Source organism: Cydia amplana, chromosome 10, assembly GCF_948474715.1.
Source record: "Cydia amplana chromosome 10, ilCydAmpl1.1, whole genome shotgun sequence".
Classification (NCBI taxonomy): domain Eukaryota; kingdom Metazoa; phylum Arthropoda; class Insecta; order Lepidoptera; family Tortricidae; genus Cydia; species Cydia amplana.
In genome coordinates this window covers 11,639,190-11,664,461 of record NC_086078.1, presented here as the reverse complement: position 1 = coordinate 11,664,461, position 25,272 = coordinate 11,639,190, and the positions used below count along the sequence as shown (strand labels likewise).

General features: G+C 39.3%; 1 protein-coding gene across 1 annotated transcript; it reads left to right on the top strand.

The window, feature by feature from the left end:
• Positions 1 to 3,915: 3,915 nt before the first annotated feature.
• On the top strand, positions 3,916 to 23,584 carry LOC134651834 (glutamate receptor ionotropic, kainate 3-like). The gene is made up of 17 exons (XM_063506949.1): positions 3,916 to 4,262; positions 5,064 to 5,206; positions 5,651 to 5,818; positions 6,777 to 6,928; positions 7,317 to 7,513; positions 8,541 to 8,743; positions 9,007 to 9,111; positions 9,893 to 10,012; positions 10,586 to 10,789; positions 11,212 to 11,373; positions 12,654 to 12,853; positions 13,738 to 13,936; positions 20,898 to 20,986; positions 21,550 to 21,680; positions 22,028 to 22,143; positions 22,887 to 23,033; positions 23,287 to 23,584. Exons 1-17 carry the CDS (start codon positions 4,196 to 4,198, stop codon positions 23,557 to 23,559), a joined length of 2,676 nt encoding a protein of 891 aa, XP_063363019.1. The 5' UTR covers positions 3,916 to 4,195; the 3' UTR covers positions 23,560 to 23,584.
• Positions 23,585 to 25,272: the final 1,688 nt, after the last annotated feature.

Here is a 25,272-nt window from a genome sequence, read left to right as displayed (position 1 = left end):
CAGGGGAGAGAAAGAGAAATTAGGGATGAATTATCTTACTGACACAGACCGAATTCCACGCGGGCGGAGCCGCGGGCACAGCTAGTTATATATATGTACAAAGGATTCCGTCAATTTGATACTCCAAGTGGCAGAAAAACTATCTTTTCGATCAACAAACTGATTTGTTTACCCAGTAAAATTGGTTTCATATCAAACATAAATATTTCCTAAAATAGCCTCACACCTTGCCTTTTAGTAAAAGCTTTGGAATAGGTATAGTACTTTTAAGTGTGTAATAATAATATTTGTGTCATTAAGTGTACAAGGACCTCGACACTAAAAGTGACTTTCGGTTTGGAGACCGTAAATACATATTTTATTACACACAACTGCTGACTTAACATTTGCATTATGTACACTCGACTTGTGGTGATTGTAATAAATCGCAAACTTTATTTATGTGAAAAATAATAAGGTTTTAGACAAATCGCATTGAAATCTTGAAGATTGCTAGGTGCTAGGTAGGTATATATTATTTAAGTTATATTATTATATTTATAAATTTCAAAAACCTGTAGAGTAAAGAGGGAAATTGGCAAAAAAGGTTAAGTGTGTTCACGCTCACGTTAAAAAGATATCTGCCCCTAATTTGCTATAGATAATGGGCCACAATTTTGGTATCGATACGCGAAATCTCACACGCTACTTAATGAAGTGCACGCCATGGCGTGCACTTCATAAAGGCAAAAAGGCACTGCCTACCCTACTATAATTCCGATATCTATCCTTTTAAACTACTTAATTTAATTTATACTTGATCGTATCTGTAATCAATAAAACATTCTAAAATTTAATAAGCGCTCCATCTACCGGTGTCCGTTGTCGTCATCTATAATTCTACGCGACGAAGTTTACACCACGCGGGCCACGCGGCACTAGCGCCGCTGTGCGCCTGCCGCCTTGCACGGCAAAGACAGAAAACATTTCGGTCTAAACCTTTCTATGTGTGCATGTCCGTGAGTCGTAGTTACGCGGTAACAGTGTAGTGGGCCTTCCTATAAATACGAGCACACAATGATACAAGTAACGCACACATTCAGACGCTGATAGGCAGCGCCTATCGTTCGAATCCTTAACGATGACGGCCGAAGGTTTCCGAATACTTCCGATGCGATGCATGATTACGTGACTATTTTAAAAAGTAGCATTTGTTATGGTAACTTAGTACAAAGACGAGACTACTTTTTTATTCGTTTAGTTTATTTAGGTAAGTTTATTTATTTACATTTTTTATTCGGCCGCCATTGTTTGTTTGTTTTGGTGAGATAACGATAACAGTTACCGGCAATTAGAATAATTGTGATTAGTGAAAATATGGATATTTTGAATTGTGAACGTTGTACGGTGTGTGTGTGTGTGTGTGTGTGTGTGTGTGTGTGTGTACCGAATATTAAAAATTATGCATGCATGCATGCATTATGCAAAGCTTTCTTTTAGCAAATAAAAGTGATTGAAAAGGGCCGGTGAACATCGGAATTGCAGTAAACACAAACAAGTGGTAAAGTAAAATCAATCACTTTTCGTATATTTGCCGTGGTTAATTACATAATTACGTACGTCATTATTAACCGACTTGACAAGAATGTGAAACCATGACGGATTTTTGTTGGTAAGCTAGTAAGACTCTTAGTAGCTCTTATTTTAAGGGTTCCGTACCCAAAGGGTAAAAACGGGACCCTATTACTAAGACTCCGCTGTCCGTCCGTCCTTCTGTCTGTCACCAGGCTCTATCTCATGAACCGTGATAGCTAGGCAGTTGAAATTTTCACAGATGGTGTATTTATGTTGCCGCTATAACAACAAATACTAAAAACAGAATATAATAAATATTTAAGTGATGTTCACATACAACAAACGTGATTTTTTTTGCCGTTATTGCGTAATGGTACGGGACGCTTCGTGCGCGAGTCCGACTCACACTTGGCCGGTTTTTTTTTTGCCTACCCAGTCTCAAATCTCTGTGCACGCCACTGCTACTTACTATTGCTGCTTGTATCTACTTGCTCCTTTTGCATTATATTATAACCTAAGTATACTTACGTGTAAGGTTTAGCGTAATACCATATTTACATTCATTTTTTTTATTATTATTAAAAAAGAAGTTAAGTTAAAAAATGTACACAGTATTTGACCGCGGAACCAGACAACGATGCTAACTAGAATACCATACCAATTTACATACTTAAAATATTTAATCCCAAACTACGTTATTTTCCATCCAAAATGCATCCCGCAAGCACCTCACCAACAGCACAGGGCGGACACGCCATACATCAAAAATGATTTGCGTTTATATGTGTGCGGGGCACGTCTGTACACGCGTCATTGAGTTTCTGACGGAATCTTGACATGCTCTCACTAGAGCGACATACGCACACATTCATGTCGCGGCCTGTCGCGGGCGAGGTAATCCGAGTCGGGGCGGGGCGGTGCGTGTCCGTCCTGTATGATAATACTAACTATTACTATTACTTATTCTGTGCCAACAGCAAACGGAAGTGACTTAACTGAGAAGTTAAGAAGTTGGGCTGTTGTACGGTCAGCCAAGAAAGTGGTCTACCACTTTTCGACTCTATCAATCAGATGATACAGTCGAAAAGTGGTAGACCACTTTCTTGGCTGACTGTACCTACAGCAGTTGTATAAAATTGTTACTCTAGTTGGTTCACTCTCTGCGTCCGAACTGGGCACGTTTTTAGTTGCCAATGGCCGTTCCGTTTCTAGCCGTGCGACGAATATCCAATGAGTTCCAGTTAGTTGACACCTCTGCCGTGCATAGTAAAAAATTACTTAATAGAAGATATTACTGATAAAACTATAATTGTAAAAAAAATGGAAAGGCGTAAATACTCGTATCCCTAGTTTTAGTTTAGCTCGAGTAGACAATCATTTTCTTTAAGAGACAGACATTAAAATTGGCTTAAAGTAAATATAAAAAATCGTCACAATTTTTTTATTATTATGAATAAAGTTTACCATAGTCAAGTACTTTATTATATAATTATTATTTACCTATAGCTACATATATCTCGAAATACAAAAGGAAAAACAAAGCATTCGAGACTTCAACACAAATACTTTAATGCCCATGTCCATCTACATTAACTACGTGTCGTTTATTTTGTACCTATACCTACATCCTACGCTCGACGTTGACGTTGAAAGGCTAAGGGCGACGATTCATTTCAGTTATCTACAATAGGAGCTCACAAGATTAAGACTCTCATTTCCACAACGGCATTTCCACAAATGATTTTGCAGAGAGAGAGTTCTCACGTAAGAAAGACATCAAAAAAACTTATGAAACCGCCAATGCCGTTGACAGTCCGTCTGTTTATAAACTATTTGGGGGAAGATTAGATTCGGGAAATATCCGTTCAGAGTTCGAGAGACTATATTTCTTTAAACAGTTTTGGAATTTTCCGGGTCTTTTACATACGTAAGACGCAACTAAGCGTTTGTTGTATTATGTTGATGCTTTTTACGATGTACCCTTGAGTATTTTCACAGCAAGGGTTGTTTTTATAGGAGCTTTTATTCAATCCGATTTTACCATTCTGCCATGTCTGTAATTTAGTCACACTGGATCTCGGCCCATTTTTGGTGTCCGATTGAGCTATATTTTGCAAAACTGTTTACATAAGCACGATGTAGGTATGTATGGCGATGTATGGTAGGTACCTACGTACTAGTAATATCATCTATGGCGTCATTGACAAAAAGGGAAGTTTACTGAAGATTCTATAATACCTACCTACCACATGCGCTGTCCTACATTGGACTATTTTGAATTGTTATTACCTATCTAGGTAGACAATGAAATTGTAAATAAAACTGAAGTACTATCAATAAATTTTAGGTCGTGGTTTTAATAACCGTTTCCATATTCGCCCCGTCACTGTCTGCCGCCGCGACGGTCGCAAGGTATGTCGTTTTGGAGAATAGCGTTAAATATAGGTTAGGATTATTTCTGTCGCGTCGGCGCACAATCTATACACATTACACAGAACCGGCGTAAACTCCAAACGTTTATACAGCTAACCGATTAATTATACTAATTAGATCGTGTAAACTCATTAAACTTTAAGATCTGCGGTTAATATGTGAAAGACCGTAAACTTAACTCTTTTAAAGTCGATTGGTGTGGTTAAAAATGATTAAAGTGATATTACTAGGAGTGTTGGCGCAATGTGTTTTTATACAAAGCCAGTTTGTAATAGGTAAATATTTATATAAATAAATCATGGTGTTTACTAACATTAGGATTAGGAAGATGTTACAAGCCGTTGGTAGATTTCAGTAGTTTCTTGGGATTGATATTTTTGTTCAAATTTGAACCCTAGTCCATAACATTACTTCGTGTTTATAATATTGGTATATCAAGAAAATGACTGTCGATTTATTGGTATAAGTAATTACCAGTCTACCAAAATATATTTTTTTTCATCATCTAATGTATGAATTCTGCAAAATATGTAACTATACCTAGGCCAAATAGGAAATTAATACTAACACGAGAGTTTCTCGATATCCAAAAATGAGTGGTTCCTTTCTCCCATTACTAATGCCGCTGAATTTGCAGTGAGTACATTTTCTTTTCCTAAGTTGTAGAGAATTAATGTGACGACTAGGAAAGTTTAGTTGTAAAAAGTTAACTGAAGTGTTAACTGACTGCTAACTTTGACCGGGTGACTGAGCACTCGATATTGATCAATATTCTCTCTTGCTCGGTCTTATTATAAAATAAATTTTAACTTGACATCAGATGACCTAGACCTAGACTCTAGGTAAAGGTATTCCAGGCAGTAGCTTCGTGCATTTGATAATCACACTACTTACTTGATTTTTTTGAAGAATATAAACATTTTAGAGTTCCACTATGACAGGATTTTTTCAAATAAAAACCTTAAAGGGCTTGAATAAGGACTTGAATATGGGACTGAAAGTTTTTAGCGACTTCTGCGCGAACTCAGTCACGGGTGGAGGCTTATTACCTTAACTACATTTACCTTTCATTTCAGGGGGTTTATTTTATGAAGGAGATGAATTAGACGTAACACTGACCAACAGCGCTGAACACTTTGGGTTCCAAGTGTTGATCAGAAAACTGTCACGAAAGGGAGAATTAATAGAAGCTGGAGAACACGTGTGCAACCTCGCCAATGTGAGTATGAATAATCATAATGATCGACAAATACGTCGTCCCAATACGCGACTATATATATACTCAGTTGACTGAAGTTTTCAAACTGCTTGTAGTTTACCTTTCGTATGTGTACGGTGGACTAAAATCGTGGTTTAAAACCTCGGTCGTGCCGTATAGAGCAGAAAAAATCGGTTGGAATCTTAAGTAACCAAAGACAGACATAAAGTTTAAAGGTTAATGGTAAAAAGCCAAACCTCCCCAATTGAGTCATAGTAGGTATGTGTAGCTACCTAGATGGTAAAATAATTGCATCTTGATCATGGTGCATTGGAATTTATTTTCGAAACCAATCGAATTAATACTTGTATTGCTCAAAATCTGTACAGTGGCATTACCATAGTGTACCACGTAAAGATAGTAGTATATGTGGTAGTATCGAAGGTCTACTTAATTATTTTTCAGGAAGGTGTCATTGGCATAATTGACGGCACCAGCGGGAAAGTCACCGCACACGTCCAAGCGATATGTGACTTGTTGGACATTCCGCACATCCTGATCGACCACAATGACTTGATTAAGGAGGACTGGTTCCATCTCAACCTGCATCCTAGCCCTCAGGCTTATAACATGGTATGAATATATCATCATTAAAATATTATCTGGAATAAATCTACTACTGAAAGTAAATATATAACCTTCCCACAACGCATCACAATATACTTGCCTAATCGCTCTCATGACACATAACTACAGCCATATCGTACGTCTATCTTGGTTTCTTTTTTCGCATGCTTTATATAAGTAAGTTCAAATTAAACAATTCAAAATTCGTTTATTTTTAACCAGTTTTTGCCTAGGTGTCGAATCCTCCTTTTAAGTTTGACACTTGTGTTAGGAGGTATTCGCTCTTTCATACAAAGGTTATAATGGTAAAAATATGTTTTACAATATTAAAATTATAACTAAGTATTTAAAGTAGGGGGAGTTTCATACATAGCTAAAATACTGTTTACATTTCAGATAAAAGGGGTAAAGATCTATTTAGATAGAATAGTAAGTGTGTGTATGTGTGTTATTGATGTGTATGGTTGCAATGTATGGTTGAAATGAGCCATGCGGATCTCAGATCCGGTACGATAAAGGTCCGGGTATAATTGATTCTGTTTCTTCGTATGTTTTACTGTTTAACCATATTGTAGTCTGTTTTTTACACTCGTTATAAGTTTTATTGTAATTACTATTTGTTCTGTTAGCTTTGTTGTATAGATAAATAGATGTTGCATTAAATTGCCTTTTAGCAAAATACGTCCTACCAATACTTGGTTGATTAATTACTGAGTAAGGGTTACGTTTTTTTTTGTTTTTTTCGCATGCTTTATATAAGTAAGTACCTACAATGTCCAAATCTTTTAGGCATCACTGGTCTACCATACTATGAGCAATTTAGCCCATTTATAATAGGTACTTAGTTAAGCGCATCTAAGATGATTATAAGTGAGCCCAGACGTGAAACCGATTTGTTGTATATAAGCTTCTTTATAAGCACCCATAAAAGTAATAACTAAACGTAGACATGTTTTATCTCCAGGTCATATCAAAGCTGGTAGAATTGAAAAAATGGACAAACGTGACCATTATGTACGAGAAGGGCTACAGTTTGATGCGGGTGAGCGACGTGCTGGAAATGGCCAGCAAGACCATGACTGTCTCCATTCGAGAACTAAGTGGGAAGGATTATAGGTTGGTACCTACCTATTTTTTCAGTCATAGTACTGTTTATTTAGTAGTTTCTAAAAGCAGCTTTAAAACCGCTGGTTTGGAAGAAATCTATTAAGATCGTAAACAATTGTTAAAGAACGGCTCACATAACGGTTCATATACAGACTATACAGTGGAGATATTATTAAATATCGACACGGACCAATAATATGTATACACGACCTTATTGCCCATACATTAAGGTGGTTTGTATATATTTTTGGCACTTTGTCCGTGTCGATATTTAATACCTTGAAATGAAATGAAATATAGACCCACTTGCAAAACAATACCAACTATTTTATTTACTATTAACTTACACTACCTATTAGACTTATTAATAAAATTAAGTAACTACTGTATTTTTCAGAGACGTCCTCATAAATTCGAAGAGGAACGGATACACGAATTTCATCGTGGATTGTCCATCGAAGAAACTAGAACAGTTCGTAAAGCACGCCCAACAAGTGGGTCTGATGGCTGATGAGCACTCGTACATATTCCTGTCTCTTGATTTGTTTTATAAGGATTTAACTTCCTACAGATATGGGGGTGTCAACATGACTGGTGAGCCTTTTTTCATTTCTCATGCTCTGAAAGTTGTTGTTGTCATTGTTGTTCTCAAAAGTGTGCAGAAAATGATACGTTTCTGCTCTAGAGCACTGTACTTTCTAAGTTTATTTTTGCTTGCATTGCTTGACAAAGGCCTCCCCTCTTTTTCCCCACCCGGTCCTGTCGCTAGCTGTTTCACACTATTCGTCGTAGTACGCGTACAACTCGTTAGTGATGGGTAGGACATCAATTTAAAATGAATTTGTATGAGTACCTCATTTTCTAAAATGAGGTGTTACAATGTCTTACTTCAAATGAGGTGAGGTACTAGCATATTTTCAGCATCGACTATTCCATTAATTCCAACAGCGACAATTTTTTTATGGAAGGTTTATGTATAATTTGTTAACCCGTGCGAAGCCGGGGCGGGTCGCTAGTTATTATATAGAAGTGACTAACTTACCACCTCAGGTTAAAGTGATGCGCGCGAGTAAATGAGTAAAATGAATAGAGGAGTGAAGTAAGACATTTTTGCGGTACGAAGTACTGCGACAAATTAACAAAATGAGTGGTACAAATGAGGTGCCTCACGAGTCAGCGACTCAACACTACAACTCGTAACGACATCTCCTTTTCGGTCTGCCTTTACCTCGGTGGCCACCATCCGTGGACTAATAACCGCACGCAATTATAGGTGCGAGTATTTTTGTGGTTAGTGATTTTTTTCCTGCTTTATCATAGCCTGATAATGTAGCATTTTTGCATCTTTCATCACGTCAGCTCTGAATAGTGGCCGAGTGCTTTTGAAAGCAGTACCTGGTTCAGTACCATCTGCAGCCAAAACTTGTCCATTACTCTATTGGATAAAGGCCACTACAACGGTATGTTTTCGTTCCCTCATTTTGGTTTTTTAGGATGTCCCGTGTTACGCCGTCCTGCCGTGCCCGCTGTTCGAGAACTGGGCCGTTTTAGTCCCACTCACCGTAACGTATCGTATTCTTGGGGTTATACTTGATTGTTTTAAAATTTCTATTTTTTTCAGGTTTTATGATATCTAAAAGCACAGACTGGACCATGGAGCAGAATTACAATGAAATTAAACAATACTTGATACATGATGCTGTAAAGTTGTTAAATGAAACTGTCAAAATGGTGAAGGACATGACTGCCGAACCTGGCACTGTCAACTGTGAAGATTATAATTCCTGGAATTACGGATCGTCTATTTTAAACTTTATGAAAACGGTGATTTTTCTGTATTTTTATTTTATCGTGCAATGTATTTATATAGGTAGGTATGTAAAAGTACCTACCTACTCGTATCTAAATTTCTAACATAGGGCGGAAAAACTATGCATACATTTATGGTTCTATTTTCTCATACAAATTTAACCAGGTACTTATTACAGGAGATGAAATTTATTTATTATTCCTCCGGAAACGTTATTAATGATTTCCAAAAGACAAAGTAGTCCAGGTGTTTATCTTCCGTTCTTTTCTGTTTTTAGAACAAGATTGAAGAATCAACGGGACCACTAATATTTGATGAATTCGGTCAAAGATCAGATGTGCACATAAACATTTTGGAATTGACATCTGCAGGTAGTCGGCTGGTACGTTTTTTAGAAGCGAGTGTTTTATGAATTACCTATTCGCACGTGTTTCGTACCACGTTTTACAGTAAAATATCTGGGAGACCGAGCTTTGCTCGGAAAACATATAAGAACTCACAAATGCGCGTTTTCCCAGAGATAAAACCTAGCTAGATCGATTTTTCACCCCAGAAAACCCCCATATAGCTAATTTCATCGAAATCGTTAGAGCCGTTCCCGAGATCCCCGAAATATATATATACATATAAATAAATAAATATACAAGAATTGCTCTGTTTGCTGTTTGAAGGTATTAGATTAGATTAGATATTGGCCCATTTGGCCCTTTAAATTTTCGACATATTCCGACCATCCCTGGGTCGATTCTCGTTTAAAGGATGACTCACGCTAGACCGGCTTGAGCCCGGGCCGAGGCGTCCGACATGTCATTTCCTATGACGGCTCATCGGTGATCACGTGGTGTTTTACTTAGTGTAAGGCCTGAGTGGACGCTCGAGTTGGGCGTGCAACGGGGCGGGGCGTGCGGCGTGCATGTTAAACAAATGCAAACGTATAGGAGCGGCCTTAGTGCACGCTGCTCAAATCACTTGTGAGCCCGACGCCACGCTGCACGCCCCGCCGACCGCTCCGCTTCGAGCGTCCACTCAGGCCTTACACTAGAAAACGTAGCGCCGGAAGCTCCGGCCCGCACTAGCGTGAGTCATCCTTAAAGCGAATAATAATTTAATGTTCCTCTCTACACTAACCATATTTTCTTTAAGTTTATGATATATATTTTCAGATGGGAGATTGGGACTTTAAGGAAAACGATATTACAGTAAATCGACCCTTACCCTTGATGCCTGACATCACCGGAGAATCCATAATGAGAAACCTGACATTTAAAATACTCGTTGCAATGGTATTTATACTAAATCAGTCCCTCAAGGGTAATTTAACATGCTTAGAAACTCAAAATTGACTGATAGGTAGGTAATTGAACATGGACAGAACAGGCACAACATTCACGAGCAAGGATGTCCTGGAATAGCTTGATCCCATCAAAAACATTACATGTAAATTTTTTTATTTTTATTTTTACATGTAAAAAGATGCAAGTCTCGCAACGCAATTCTTCTACTACAAAAAAGTTTTGAGATGAAATGTGAAACCAAGTCGGTTATTTTAGTCAGTGCCAGGGGGTTTTAAAACCGTATCATTAAGATATCTTTAATTTTTAATACGTAAAATGATTTGGCCATTTGGTTTTTCAATTTGCTAATGTCTTGATATACAATATTGACATGACTCACAGTTCACCCACACTAATAAGTGCGATCATTTTTATTATACATATTACAAAATAAAAATAAAGATCTTATAATCGGAATACTTCCTACGCTTCTGGTCGGCTCTATTCGATCAGCTTTAATCAGTGATTTGGGAGTGCTATTACTTAGATAAATTATATTTACTTGGTCTCTTATAATTCTAGGTATCACCATTTTGCTACCTAAAAGAGTCTGCCACGACGCTGACGGGTAACGACCGTTACGAAGGTTTTGCTATCGACTTATTTGAAAAACTAGCTGATGAACTAGGATTCCAATGCGAATTTGAAGTGACTAGTCTCAAATATGGAGGCTGGAATGAGACTCTGAATGATACGGACGGGATAGCTGGGGAAATCGATCACGAGGTCCGTCCAACATAATTATTTGACATGTTCCTTGTCACCGTTTGTCATTAATTTGCACGTAAACTGAAACAGTTTCTAGATTTCAATCACAGAACATTATTAAAGAGGTTAGAATGGCTATCGCAAGCAGTTAGTATCGGAACCGGTGTCGCCGCTCGTTCCTCTCCACATTTACTAACACTCGCGCAACGGTAGTAAAAAGTTGTGTGCCTGGTGAATGGATACGCCTCCTGTAGACAGATTTGATGTCTGGCTTCTTAATCTGAAGGTTATTGTGGCGCAAAAAGGCATGATTACTTCGTTTTCGGTCAGCGCGGGCGAGTAGCATGCGAGCCTTTGCTCAAAACCGGCGGCGACACGTACCCTGCTCGCATCGCCATTCTAACTTGTTCTGTAATTTCAATGATATGCATTCTTTTCAGAAAGCGGATTTCGGCATTTGCGATTTTACGATAACATCAAACAGGTTGAAAGCTATTGACTTCTTAACACCATTCATGTCACTTGGCATCGCAATTCTTTACCGTGAGCCCAGTAAGCAGCCCCCAGCAATGTTTTCTTTCATGGAAGTGTTCGCACCGGAGGTGAGGAGTTTTGTTTTAAGTTCAAATTATAGTAGGTTACGTTTTGTAATTGTTATGATTAATCGATATTAAACTTTCGTGAGACATATTTTAAACTGTTTATACGACAACGGTTTCACTCACTTGAATTTTCGCTATTGGCGACATGTTTCGGGCTCTTCGGGGGTCCATTCTCAGGCTCGAGTGCTCGCGGCGACTGCAACTCGTGCAGTCGTGCACTGATCGCGCCGCCCGCCTCGTCGCGTCGCGGCGACTAAAAATTCAAGTGAGTGAAACCGTTGTCGTATAAACAGTTATGATTAATAGTACCTATTCGTTAATACGTACCTATTCGGTTAGGTAGCTCACAAAGTCAGGGGAAATATAAATAACGAGAGAATAAGCGGGGGTATTTGCTACATACCTACCGTGCCCTGCCACGATTTCAAAGCATGAACTTGGATTCGATTTGTCATGTATACATTTTTGTTTTCCTCGCGGTGAGGTGAAAAGTTGTGTTGCACTCTGCAGTAGAGTGTGTTTGCCTGTCATGATTAGAATCCTTTGTAATCCTAGTGCAATTTTTAGAGTTTCGTACCTCAAAAGGAAAAAACGGAACCCTTATAGGATCACTCGTGTGTCTGGCTGTCCGTCTGTCACAGCCTATTTTCTCCGAAACTGCTGAACCAATTAAGTTAAAATTTGGTACACATATGTAAGTCTGTGACCCAAAGACGGACATGTAACGCAATTAAATGAATTTTAAACATAGGGGGCACTTTTGGGGGATGAATGAGACAGTTAAAAAACAAAGTTTTGCAAACTATATCGTGTTAGGTATATATCATATGTATTTTTTATAATTTTAATATAAATAGTTTAGAAGTTATTTAAGAAAATAGGCAAAAAATTACCATTCCACTCCCCCCCCCCCCCCTTATCTCCGAAACTAGTGAATCTAAAATTTTGAAAAAAATACAGAAATTAGGTCCTAAGGAAAACCTATTAGAAATGTGCAGTCAAGCGTGAGCCGGATTTAATTACTTAGTTTTTGATCCGACCCTTACGGGTTCTAAAAGACATTTCATTCATGTTTCACATCAAAAAAAATTGTTAAAAATTGTGTAATGTACGGAACCCTTGCAACGCAACCCTTGGAACGCGAATCCGACTCGCACTTGGCCGGTTTTTCGAATCAATGTTGGATTCTTTCGCTTAATTGTGTCTCAATATAAGCCCGAGAGATATTTAAACAGCAACTTTGCTTTCATAATAAATAACTATTGCTTAAACATTTCTAGGTTTGGTATTACATGGTGCTGATACAACTACTTCTCGGTGTGATTATGATCCTGGTGGGGCGATTGTCGCACAAAGAATGGCAGAACCCGCAGCCCTGTATCGAAGACCCGGAGGAACTGAGCAATCAGTTCAGCTTTGCCAATTCCGTGTGGCTCATCATTGGCTCCGTCATGCAACAGGGTTCCGAAATTGCCCCGATGTGAGAAACTTCACGTTTACATTAAAACGAGACTCCGTCTAATGAAAGCAGATACTGAGTGGCAACAGTAATGCATGTAAAATAAGTGAAAGTGAAACGCCACTTATTTATCGTGTCCGTTGCAATAACTACGCTGTTTTTGTTTAAAATTGTAGCCTTTTTTCTAGTTAAATATGAATCGCGTCAATAAAAAACTAGCTTTTCCTAATTAGAACACGATACCTACCGAATATGCTCCTAAACGAATCCTCACAATTTTTGTTGTACCTTGTAAATACAATATTGCAAGTTTAATTCAAATATCAATAATGATGGAGTGCACGTTCGAATTGGCCTATTTATTTAACCCTTAAATGCATGATTTTTTCTTTTTGCCCGAAATTAATATATGTATCACATAATTGTTTGCCGTTTTAGGAAAAATAGTAAAAAAAATATATCATCCATTTTCACTGCGAAATCAGTGTTAAAAGTTGCATAGGCTAAATCATATTTTTGGAAATATATAGCTATTAGTAAGGGGTATAGGAAAAATCTTAACTGCCATCAGAAAGGTACACTATTTATGATGTTCCTATGATAAAGTTTGTAAATATAAAATAATTACAAACCCCGAAAATTCTGCCCAAAATCACATACTAAAAATCATCAACTTCCAGGTTTTTCCAAGTTTTCCGACATTTCGTCTATAAACAAATGTAATTTTTATAAATTAAAATACTGCGTAAATTTATGTAATAATTCGGAAAATTTATTAGTTTTACTATTGAAATAATATACAGGAACAACTAGAATTTGTTTAACCCTTAATCTGTGAGCTGTCTAATGCTTTGTAGACATTTGGCAACACTATGCATTTAAGGGTTAATAACTTTTGTTTACAGAGCCTTTGCTCCGCGCATGATAACAAGTATATGGTGGTTCTTCACTATGATCATGGTGGCGTCGTATGTTGGGACCTTGGTGGCCTTCCTTGTAGTTGAGAAAAACGTTTTACCCTTCAAAGATGCGTATGATCTGTATGAAACTAAGAACATCATGTATGGTGCCAAAGATACGGGGTCAACTATTCAATTTTTTAAGGTAAGTACCTTTCTTCACTAATAAACGAACGTTCCTGGACCTGGACTTTTCTAAAAACCAAGCATTTACACTTAGATAGTGCTATTTGGTAAAATGGAACTACTCATCATCAGACCAGACTGAAACTCTTCTACGAGGAAAGATAAAAGTCTTGAAACTCATTATAATTGTTATGGGATGCACTGTGGTTGTAAATAATTAAAAGGCATTTCAAACTGTTTTGTGAAGTTGGTTTTTGTTCTATTAAAGATTGTAGCGGCGATATATATTGAGAGGTCAAACTTACATAAATCCAGAAGCGCCTTGGCGGACCGCGTGGTGGTCTATGTATGGTGATTTGGAAATCCTCTGCTTTTATCGACAGCTGCATATATCCATGAGGGGCACTGGGTCACTGAGTACTTTCTGGTTGATTTTCACTTAAATTGCAGCGACAGAACTCGAGATATGAATTATTTTAACCGGAGCGCGGAGCGATCGCAGCCATTTCGATTCAACGGCAGGAGAAGTTTTTTTTTGTCTTCGCTAGGTGGCGCGGTCATAGGTCGCGCCGGAAGTAAGGGCTTTGAGATAAATGTAGTTGCCAACTCAAAAACATCTCGCTAACATACATGAAAATATATTCTATCCTAATTGTGTTGCTTTGTATGTAAGAAAAAATACCTATCTAAATATGCATAGAAATTAATTAATACTAATCTGTTCCTCGACGGAACATGCCGCTCACCTTAAAAGCACGTAGTGACTTTTAAAAGTAACGTTACGAAAGTTTAGAAAGATAAGAAACCTATACCTAACTTAAATGCTAACATTAAGAGTCGTAACGATAGTAGGAATTATTCTAAAGGTAAAGGACAGACCTTAACTACGGGTCGTTTGAACAACGTGTTCCCACTTTTTAAAGTTACGACGCGAATAACTTGATCAGTGCCCGGATGGACAGCATGAACGCGTGCGAGTTTCCACTGTAACGGCGGCAAGTGGTCATCGCAAACTACAACAACAGTGCCTTCACGGATGGCGGGACCGCGATCTTGAAGCCACTTTGTACTCTGTTGCAGTTGATGGAGATATTCGCGACTCCATCGACGCCAGAAATGCTGGACAGCTTGCTGTACCCAGCGCCAACGCGTAAGACGACTAGGGTTTTCGTCAATCAAGGAAACGTCCGGTAGGGCCGTTAAGGGCTCTCCGATTAAGAAATGAGCCGGCGTAAGGGGCAACAGATCAGAAGAGTCCGAACTTAGCACGCACAGCGGCCGACTGTTCAGTACCGCTTCAATTTGACAGGTCAGCGTGTGCATAGAATCATATGTTTGCGTTTGTGTACCAATTACGCGGTATAAATGGGTTTTGAAACTCTTAACAGCCGCTTCGAATAGTCCACCGAAATGGCTAGCATACGGTGGCTGAAAATGCCAAGTTAATCCTTGTTCTAAGGTTTGTTGGTTGAGAGCGCTCATGACCGAATCGTTACGTAAGAACGCGTATAATTCTTTAAGGTAATTATTACAACCAACAAAGTTACGTCCGCAATCGGTATATATGTCTGTACAATATCCTCGGCGGGACGTGAAACGACGCAACGCGGCTAAAAAACCTTCCGTAGAAAGTTCGGAAACTAACTCAAGATGTACAGCTTTAACACTCATACATACGAAAACCGCAACATAACATTTTATTATTTTTGCATTACGAACTTTATTAGCGCGAACGTAGAATGGCCCACAAAAATCGCACGAGGTTTTACTAAATACGCGCGCGGGGCGCAAGCGAACCGAGGGAAGCATGCCCATGCGAGGTTGCACGCGAGTAGGTCGTGCGCGGAAACATGGAATACACCGATGCACGCGCAGACGCACAATATCGCGACCCGAAATGATCCAATATCGCTGTAAGAGCGAGTTTTGCACGCACTGCGGACCGGCATGCAATTCGTGTATATGAACATCGTCAATGATAAGATTTGTAAGAGGATGTCGTTTAGGTAAAATTAATTGATGTTTTGACTCATAAGGTAAAAACGATTTATGAATGCGTCCGCCGACGCGTAATAATCCCTCACTATCTATAATAGGCGCGAGACGCCGCAAACGTAAGGAAGGGGATTTACTTGACGAAATATTTTTAAAGTCGTCGTCGAACACTTGTTGTTGCGTAATCAATATGAGTCGCTTTAATGCAAAGTGGTACTCTGGTACGGTGATGTACTCCGGGAGCGTTTGTTTATGTTTTCTACATTTATTATAGAAACGAAATATCAATGCCGTGACGCGAACTAATTTACCTAGCGACGAAAATCGCGTAATAAGAGTATCATCGTCCGGGGAAGTAGGTAGTGTGGACACACATGCACAATTAACATTTGTCGATTCATTTTTATTGCGTTTTTCCTCAGTTGTGTTTACTACCGGTTTTTGTATAGGCCAGGAGTCGTGACTTTGTTGGAGCCATGTAGGACCATGGAGCCACAAGTCATTTTGTACGAGCGCGGCGGGCAGCAGACCGCGCGACGCCGGGTCAGCGCTGTTGTCAGCTGACGGGACGTGACGCCAGCAGCTCGCCGGGACACGGGACAAAATCTCACTGGTGCGGTTAGAGACAAACGTTTTCCATTCGTGCGGGGGTGACTTAAGCCACGCGAGCGCGACGGAACTATCTGACCACGCGTACACTTGATCGGGGCGAATGCGATCACCGTAAATAGGCATTACTCGTTCTATCAATTTTGAGAGGATCACGCATCCCATTAATTCCATTTTCGGGATAGTAAGGCAAATCCGAAGAGGTGCTACGCGGGTTCGAGCTATGACTAAATAAGTTTGAACCTTACCGGTATTGTCCGTAAGACGTATATAAACACATGCGGCATATGCAATTTGGCTTGCGTCTGCAAATCCGTGAATTTCGATTGAATCGAAGTCGTCAATATTAAAAATATGACGAGGAAATGAAATTTGAGATAAGAGCGGGAGCTCGCCAACAAAACTCGTCCATGAGTTAACTATATCGATAGGGGCTTCGGCGTCCCAGGGAACCTTTGCTAACCATAGCAATTGAATTAGATGTTTGGCAAACAATGTTACCGGAGATAATAACCCGAGTGGGTCGTAAATTTTTGCAATTTCCGAGAGAATTGCCCGCTTCGTACAGGCCTTAGAAGTACTTTGTACTTTGAAACTAAATGAGTCTGATCCCGGATTCCATTGAAGTCCAAGGACTTTGACCCCTTTGTCATTTTCCATTTCGGCAAAATGAACATTATCGCGCCGCTCACCATGAGAATCTGGGGATCGCGTACCAGCGAGAATAGCGGGCGAGTTACTTTGCCATTTACGTAATTCGAACCCGGCCGTGGCACAAATACCTATCAGCTCCTGCTGCAGAGCGAGGGCCTCGGCTATGGTATCTGCACCGGTCACCACATCGTCGACAAAGACGTCATTTAGTAAGACTGGTGAGGCGAGTGGGAAACGCTCAGCTTCATCATGAGCTAGCTGTTTGATTGTGCGTAATGCGAGATAGGGGGAACTACTTACACCGAATGTAACGGTATGAAGCCTATAGTCGCGCAGAGGCTCCTCGGGCGATTGACGCCAAAGGATGCGCTGAAAGTCCCTATCACTTTCACGCACAAGAATATTGCGATACATCTGTTTGATGTCGGAACAAAATGCAATGTTATGCACTCTGAACTTTAGAAGAACGTCAACGATGTCTAAGTGTAACTTAGGACCCGTCAACAAGGTGTCGTTCAAGGAGTGTCCACTTGTCGTGCGACACCCAGCATCATATACTACGCGTGTGCGTGTAGTTTCGGAAATTTTTGACACAGAATGGTGGGGTAGGTAATAACTCGCGCCAGTGGGGGGGTTATCGTCCGCGAGCTCCATGTGGTTGAGATCCACGTACTCCTGGAGGCACGCGTGATAATCCGCCTTCAACTGGGGGTTACGTTCTAGACGGTATTCCAATTTATGGAATCGTGCTAGAGAAATTTGCCGAGACTCGCCGAGCGGCGGTGCGTCGGGCTTGAATGGCAGAGCGACTACGTATCGCCCTGTGTCGTCGCGCTTATGCGTCTTTTGAAAAAAGGATTCGCATAGCTTTTCTTCGGGAGTGTAACTCCGCAACTCTGGTACTGACTCCAGCTCCCAAAACTTCTGAAGATTGTCGTTGTCGAACGACGTAAAACAAGTATGGCGTGGAGTCGAAACATTGGAAGTAAAGTTCACTTTACCTCCTAGCAAATAACCAAACACACTATTAATTGCGGTGGGCGTTCCAGGTTTACCCCTGACAATGCCATCGCGAACAATATCCATGAAGATATCCTCGCCTAGTATCATATCAACCGGCTGAGGTTTATGAAATTCAGGGTCGGCCAAAGCGAGGCCCTGCAAATGAGGCCAATCAGCGAGAGGTGCTAGTGGTACACTAGGCATTTGGCGGGTTAACTTCGCCAGAATAGAAGCCTCTAACGGAATAATCGGACTTTGTTTGCCCTTAGGCGAAATTGAGCACACGAAGGTACCCCTAGGTTCCAGCGGCAAGTCGCCGACACCGACCAAAGGCTCGCTATCGTGATGTCGCGGTAAATTAAGTCGTTGCATACACGATTCTGTAATTAGAGCTGCTTGTGAACCCCCATCTATCATACAGCGAATAGTAGCAATTTTATTGCCTTCGTAATAAAGGTCAACCAACGCTGTTGACAATAGAACCGTGCTAGGCCGTTTACCTACATTACCTAAACTCTGTTCGTTTACGCCGTGAACTGCAGACGGGCTGCTAGGGCCGGGCTGCTCCGTAAGAGCGAGCGAGACGGCAACTGATTCCGCAGCTTCATTGATAGCCGGTCGCGGAATGTTTGATTCTAAATGAATTAACGTATGGTGTCTTTTATTGCACTTACGACACTTAAAACTTGATTTACAATTCCTTAAGTCGTGCCCGGGGCATAAACAATTGTAACATACATTATTTGTTTGAACAAATGCAAATCTATCTTTGATTGATAAGTCTAGAAACTCCAAACATTTATTAAGTGAGTGCATTCCTTTACACTTCAAGCAAGATCGAACCTTATTTGTATCGTTGTAAGGTCGACTTTGGGCTGACGCCGTACTTGTTGCAAAAACACGCTTGGGTGTTATTTGATTTGAATTTAAATTTGGGTTATTTTTACTACTTAAGGAATTGTTTCGAGTGGACTGTGTATTGGAAACTGAAATCATCTGTTCCGCGGAAAGTTCGCGTTCGAGGAAAGCAATTAGGCCTTGAACTTTAGGTATTTCGCCCGGGTTGGTTAAGGAACGTTCATATTCTTTTCGGGTATTAACGGGAATCTTACGTAACAATAAATTTAACAGAACGAAGTCCCATTCCTTAACCGGAAAGTCCATTACTTCCAGAGCCTTTATGTTTTCATGATAAACATTTAGTAAATTTCTCATAGCAACAGCTGATCGCGCGGAACAAATATCTATATCGAACAACTTATCCAGATGTTGTGATGCGATAATGCGTTTATTGTCATAACGAGACTTTAGAATATCGAGCGCAATTGCATAATTACTTTCCGTTATGGGAATTGATTTAATTAAATTATGTGGCTCGTTTTTAACGGAAAGGAGCAAATACCTAAACTTCTCCGCATCCGTGTAGGCATTGTTATTGTGTACCAGCGATTGAAATAAATCGAAAAAGGCAGGCCAACCAGTCGGTTCACCGTGATATTCGGGAAGCGATAATTTGGGTAAATTTCGACGATCGTTGCTAAGCGTATCGTTGGGGGTAAGTACGCGGCTCGCGCGACGCCTTTCTACGTCTACCTCCTTTAGATTATTTAGATGTGTAACTATCGCGTAATACAAGTCGTTAAAATCGTTACGAATCTTAATATTGGCTTCTTTGTTGAAGCTTTGCAATTTAATTAACGCTTTTTCGATTTTAGTTTGAATCTTAGTAAACTTTCGCTGATGCACTGTTAAATCTGTTGTTCGTGAACGGAATTGATCTGTATTTGTCGCTGCGAACTGTAATGTTCTCTTTAATTCGTCGAGAATTAGATCTCGTTCGAATATGTCTTGTGTAATACACGATGTGTCGGCTTCAGCATTGCCGTCTGTAGGGTTTGGGACCATTTTGCGAGACAAAGATGGCGGAAATGACAATACTAAATTGAACTACAAACGTGTCTAAATGAAAAACTGGGTACGAAATACCGCAAATTACAAAAGCAACACAACCAGAGAAAGAAAGATCCGGTTCGAACGGATCAAAAAACTATGTAGCGGCGATATATATTGAGAGGTCAAACTTACATAAATCCAGAAGCGCCTTGGCGGACCGCGTGGTGGTCTATGTATGGTGATTTGGAAATCCTCTGCTTTTATCGACAGCTGCATATATCCATGAGGGGCACTGGGTCACTGAGTACTTTCTGGTTGATTTTCACTTAAATTGCAGCGACAGAACTCGAGATATGAATTATTTTAACCGGAGCGCGGAGCGATCGCAGCCATTTCGATTCAACGGCAGGAGAAGTTTTTTTTTGTCTTCGCTAGGTGGCGCGGTCATAGGTCGCGCCGGAAGTAAGGGCTTTGAGATAAATGTAGTTGCCAACTCAAAAACATCTCGCTAACATACATGAAAATATATTCTATCCTAATTGTGTTGCTTTGTATGTAAGAAAAAATACCTATCTAAATATGCATAGAAATTAATTAATACTAATCTGTTCCTCGACGGAACAAAGATTATAATACTTTTATTACGAAATGTAAAGAAATTTCAATATTTTGATACGGAACTATATATTTTATATCAGCACTAAAAACTGATGTCAAAATCTAAAAAAAAAAAACAAATAGCCTTTAGAAGTCAAACACTATCATTATATTATTGTGTGTATATTAGCTGTTTATTTGTTAAACAATATAAATATCGTATGTTTTAGGACTCCCAAGATAACACATACAAAAAAATGTATGAAAAAATGGTCAAGTATGGTTGGAATGCCCCCGGTAACGACGAAGGAGTACAAAAGTAGGTTTTCTTTATTTTACTTTTAGGTACCTAAGATATAAAAAAAAACCGTTTTTACCTTTAAATAATTTACGTCAGTTTACATATATTAGCATTAGAAATAAGGTAAACATTCTAGACGTGTCTTTTTAAAAATTTTCATATTTTACATTCTGCCGTAGCAGGGTCAGCAGGGATTGTTGAATATTATGAGGGATATTATCGTTAGAAAGATATCGGCAATATCGGTAGCAATTTATTAAAGTTTCTGTGTTTCAGAATATTTTAAATATGATTAGTATGATTACCTACCATTGAAATGTCAAATTTGACAGGCTACATCTTAAAAATATCGTTGTCGTATCTTGGTGGTGTCTAATAGATATCTAGTTCAAAATCCGAATCGGCCCTAAGTTTCTGTGTTTCAGAATATTTTAAATATGATTAGTATGATTATACCTACAATTGTATTCAGTCTCTGATTACTATACTAATTGGTCTAGTGCTTTTATACGATAAGAAAAGCGCCAAAAAAATCTCCTCTAAAATATGGCCTATTGATTACCTAACTGTTTTGTTTTCAGGGCGGAGACCATGAATTATGCATTTTTTATGGAATCGCCTTCAATTGAATATTACAAACAAAGACATTGCTCGTTGATGCAAATTGGTGATCTGTTAGACTCAAAGAGTTATGGCATTGGAATAAAAAAAGGTATGTACATTAAATAAATAACATAAACAAGTAGTAATTAAATAAAAAGGAACTAAAAAAAAACCATACTAAATTGTTGCCATGTTTAAGCATTTTACGTCAAAAATGTCGACAGTTACGTAGGAAGTGGTGCTCTCAATAGTTTTCTACAATTTCTGGTCGGACTATATACATATACTAAACAGTAAAGATAACAAAATTTAAATGAGTGACTAAGTACTTACGTAAGCCATTTTTAGTCCATAGGTATATATTTGGCAGGGTTTTTACGAACATAATTTTTTACTGGTTTGGCTGTGTAAGTATATGTGTTTATTAATTACTCTAATTAGATTTGCTAATTTCAGGTTCTCCCTATAAAAAAGTAATGGACGATGCATTGCTAAAACTACAGGAAAACGGAGAATTACAGAAACTGAAAGATTTGTGGTGGAAAGAAAAAAGAGGAGGGGGAAAATGCGGGGTAAGCATGAATTAGATACTGGTGAATATTGTGTACAGTCAGCAGCAGAGAAAAGTGAACCCCCGCATTGAAATTTGGATGCAAAGGTGCTAAGCGAAAATAGTGCTGCTGACTGTAAATAACGTCACCGACATCATCATTTTTACCCTTTGGGTACCTACGGAACCCTAAAAATTACCCCAAATTTACACATTCGTGAAAATGGCGAGGCGGTGGACGAGGCGAATTCGTTTTTTCTACTTTCACATTCGCTACTTGCACGAATGTTTAACTGAGCATTAGAAGATTTTCTAAACGATATCGATTAACAATGTGATTTTTAGGGTTCCGTACCCAAAGGGTAAAAACGGGACCCTATTACTAAGACTCCGCTGTCCGTCCGTCCGTCCGTCCGTCCGTCCGTCCGTCCGTCCGTCTGTCACCAGGCTGTATCTCACGAACCGTGATAGCTAGACAGTTGAAATTTTCACAGATGATGTATTTCTGTTGCCGCTATAACAACAAATACTAAAAACAGAATAAAATAAAGATTTAAGTGGGGCTCCCATACAACAAACGTGATTTTTGACCGAAGTTAAGCAACGTCGGGCGGGGCAGTACTTGGATGGGTGATCGTTTTTTTTTCTTTTTTTTTTCTTGTTTTGCTCTATTTTTTGTTGTTGGTGCGGAACCCTCCGTGCGCGAGTCCGACTGCGCGAGTCCGACTCGCACTTGGCCGGTTTTACTATTTATTGTCATTACAGCAAGAAACAAAAGAAGAGGAAAAACAATTGGGAATGAAACACATGACAGGGGTGTTCGTTGTTCTGGGAGTGGGTTGTATTCTCGGCATTGTCATTTCGATACTGGACATGTTATGGGGAGTCTTCCAGCGGTCTGTCAAATACAAAGTAAGTAAGATGTTATTATTGTGAGCCGCGCCCCACTGTTCATATTAAACAAGCCATAGATTTTTCAGTTCCACAGGGATATTTTGGGTTTTCGTAGTCAACAAGAAACCAGTTATGTTCGCATCATGTCCATCTGTCAATCAATCGGAAGTTTATTTAGCTCAAAAATATTTTGTACCTACTCTATCAGTTACCTACGCTGAACAAGCGTAAGTATTTATTAGTTTTTATCCCACTTCTTATATATTTACAGACTACATTCAAATACGAGCTGGTTGAAGAACTGAAATTTGCCCTAAAGTTTAGCGGCGATGTGAAGCCGGTGAAGCGCCCAGCGAAGACCGACGAGTCCCCCGAGGCCGACGCGGCGGCCGAGGCCGAAGGCAAGGACGAGCTGCGGTCTCTGCGCTCGTTGTCGGTGCGGTCTGCGAGCACCCGGAGGTCAAGAAGTCACTCGCACAGCTCGCGCCATTCCCCTTCTGATCTTAGTGTCCAATTTGCCAAGAGAAGGCGGTATTCTCCCTGATAGAAGTATTTATACAAGATCTGATTATTCCTGGTTATTTCTGTAATAAAATAAGTCGCAATAAGTAATAAGTATGGCACCAGGCTACAATTATTTGAGAAATGAACAACAAAATGTTACTCAACAGTTACCGTCGATTTATTTGTTACTAATTTATTGTTAATATTTATCAACAAGATTTTAAATATTTATGCTATTGCCATAATTTACATTATAGTTCTTAAAAAATATATTTAATTTTTAATTCGACATTAAAATTTATCAAAACATGTATAATTATGTTACACAAGAATGTGCCGCTTTTGCAAAGAAAAATAAACGTTTTATTTATGTATTAATATTAAATAATTATAATAGAACATAAAATTCCTTAAATTAATGGTTATGAGTTGTGTGGCGTCGTTAATTTCTCTGAGCCTTAGAACAGGCGATGTTGTCCGCTGTAATACATGGGGCGTTATGTCCTGGCCTTTCATTCCCATTGCCTATCAAGCACAAGCGAGTCGAACTGATCACTCAGTAAAGAGTAAGTAGAAGTAGTAAAGAAACCAGCGCTAAATATGCACTTACTGAATACGCCTGTGTAAAGCATATAAGTCAGTGGGCATTTGGACATGATCCTTTCCATATACATATCTTCCTTTCTATAGAAACAATGTACCCACTGGAACCCAGCAAAGAAAACAATATCAAGGGAAAGTTGCCGTAGCTTCCGAGCTTACTCGTAGATTAAATACGTCGAATAAAGTCATCATTGGCTTAAATATTTATATGATGGTACCGTGTAATGGGAGAGCACAACTACGGCCCGACAACATAATGACATTACAGGACAGTATTAAATCGCTATGAGTAGGACCTAGAGATCCCCGAGCTTGGTCGGGGCGCAATACAATGGTGAACCCCCTTACTATATAGTCGAAAACAAGCAACGTCAAATTGGTCGAAAGCCACCTTCCCGATTTTGTAGTAGGCGCTTTATGCTGGTTTGCCCTGCACTTACCCATGCTCGATGAGAAATAGGAATAGCAAATGCAAGAGGACACGGCGCGACCGCGATCTTTCATGCGCCGCCATTAGCCGGACAAATTGCAGAGAAACTTATAACTTCATTTGATCTCACTGAAGCATACACCGTGGAGTTGGGGTACTTGACAGACTTTAACAGCAATTTACGTAAAAACTTTACAGCAAGAAAATGCAAAGAGCTATAATGAATTTGTGGACTGTGATTGAGAAGTATAAAATTTGGATAAACTGCATGAACATATTTTTGGCACCATATTTTAAAGTCCAATCGATCTTACGTCACAACACCCAATAATTTCAGAAGCGGCAATCAATCAAGTAGCGGATTAATTAGCGTAAAATTATGCGACGCGATCTTATGCAACCTTTTTTTTTTTCAAATATTCCTACACCTGTTTATTTCTACATACCGGAAAATTGGGCAGAACATAAAATACGTCCTTTTGGTACCAAGTTTTGAACTCTGATCTGATCTTCGGTTCCTTCGTTAGAGCAACCAATCAAGACACGTCTATTCCCTATGCAACACGTACGGCAGAGTCTACCTACTCATAGTTCTTGCGTGAGCCAGTGCAACGTGACCTCGAAATCCTTAATAACTTTGCTTAATTGAATTAAGCTCTTAAACCGGCTCTTCTTAGCTTTTTATTCGGTAAGCGATTTGATTGACACTCCAGTACAGGG

Coding starts and splice junctions, on each gene's coding strand:
- LOC134651834 (XM_063506949.1), top strand. CDS start 4,196: ATGATTAAAGTGATATTACTAGGAGTGTTGGCGCAATGTGTTTTTATA. Junction 5,819..6,776: donor GCCCTCAGGCTTATAACATG/GTATGAATATAT, acceptor TTTTATCTCCAG/GTCATATCAAAGCTGGTAGA. Junction 22,144..22,886: donor GAGGAGGGGGAAAATGCGGG/GTAAGCATGAAT, acceptor TTGTCATTACAG/CAAGAAACAAAAGAAGAGGA.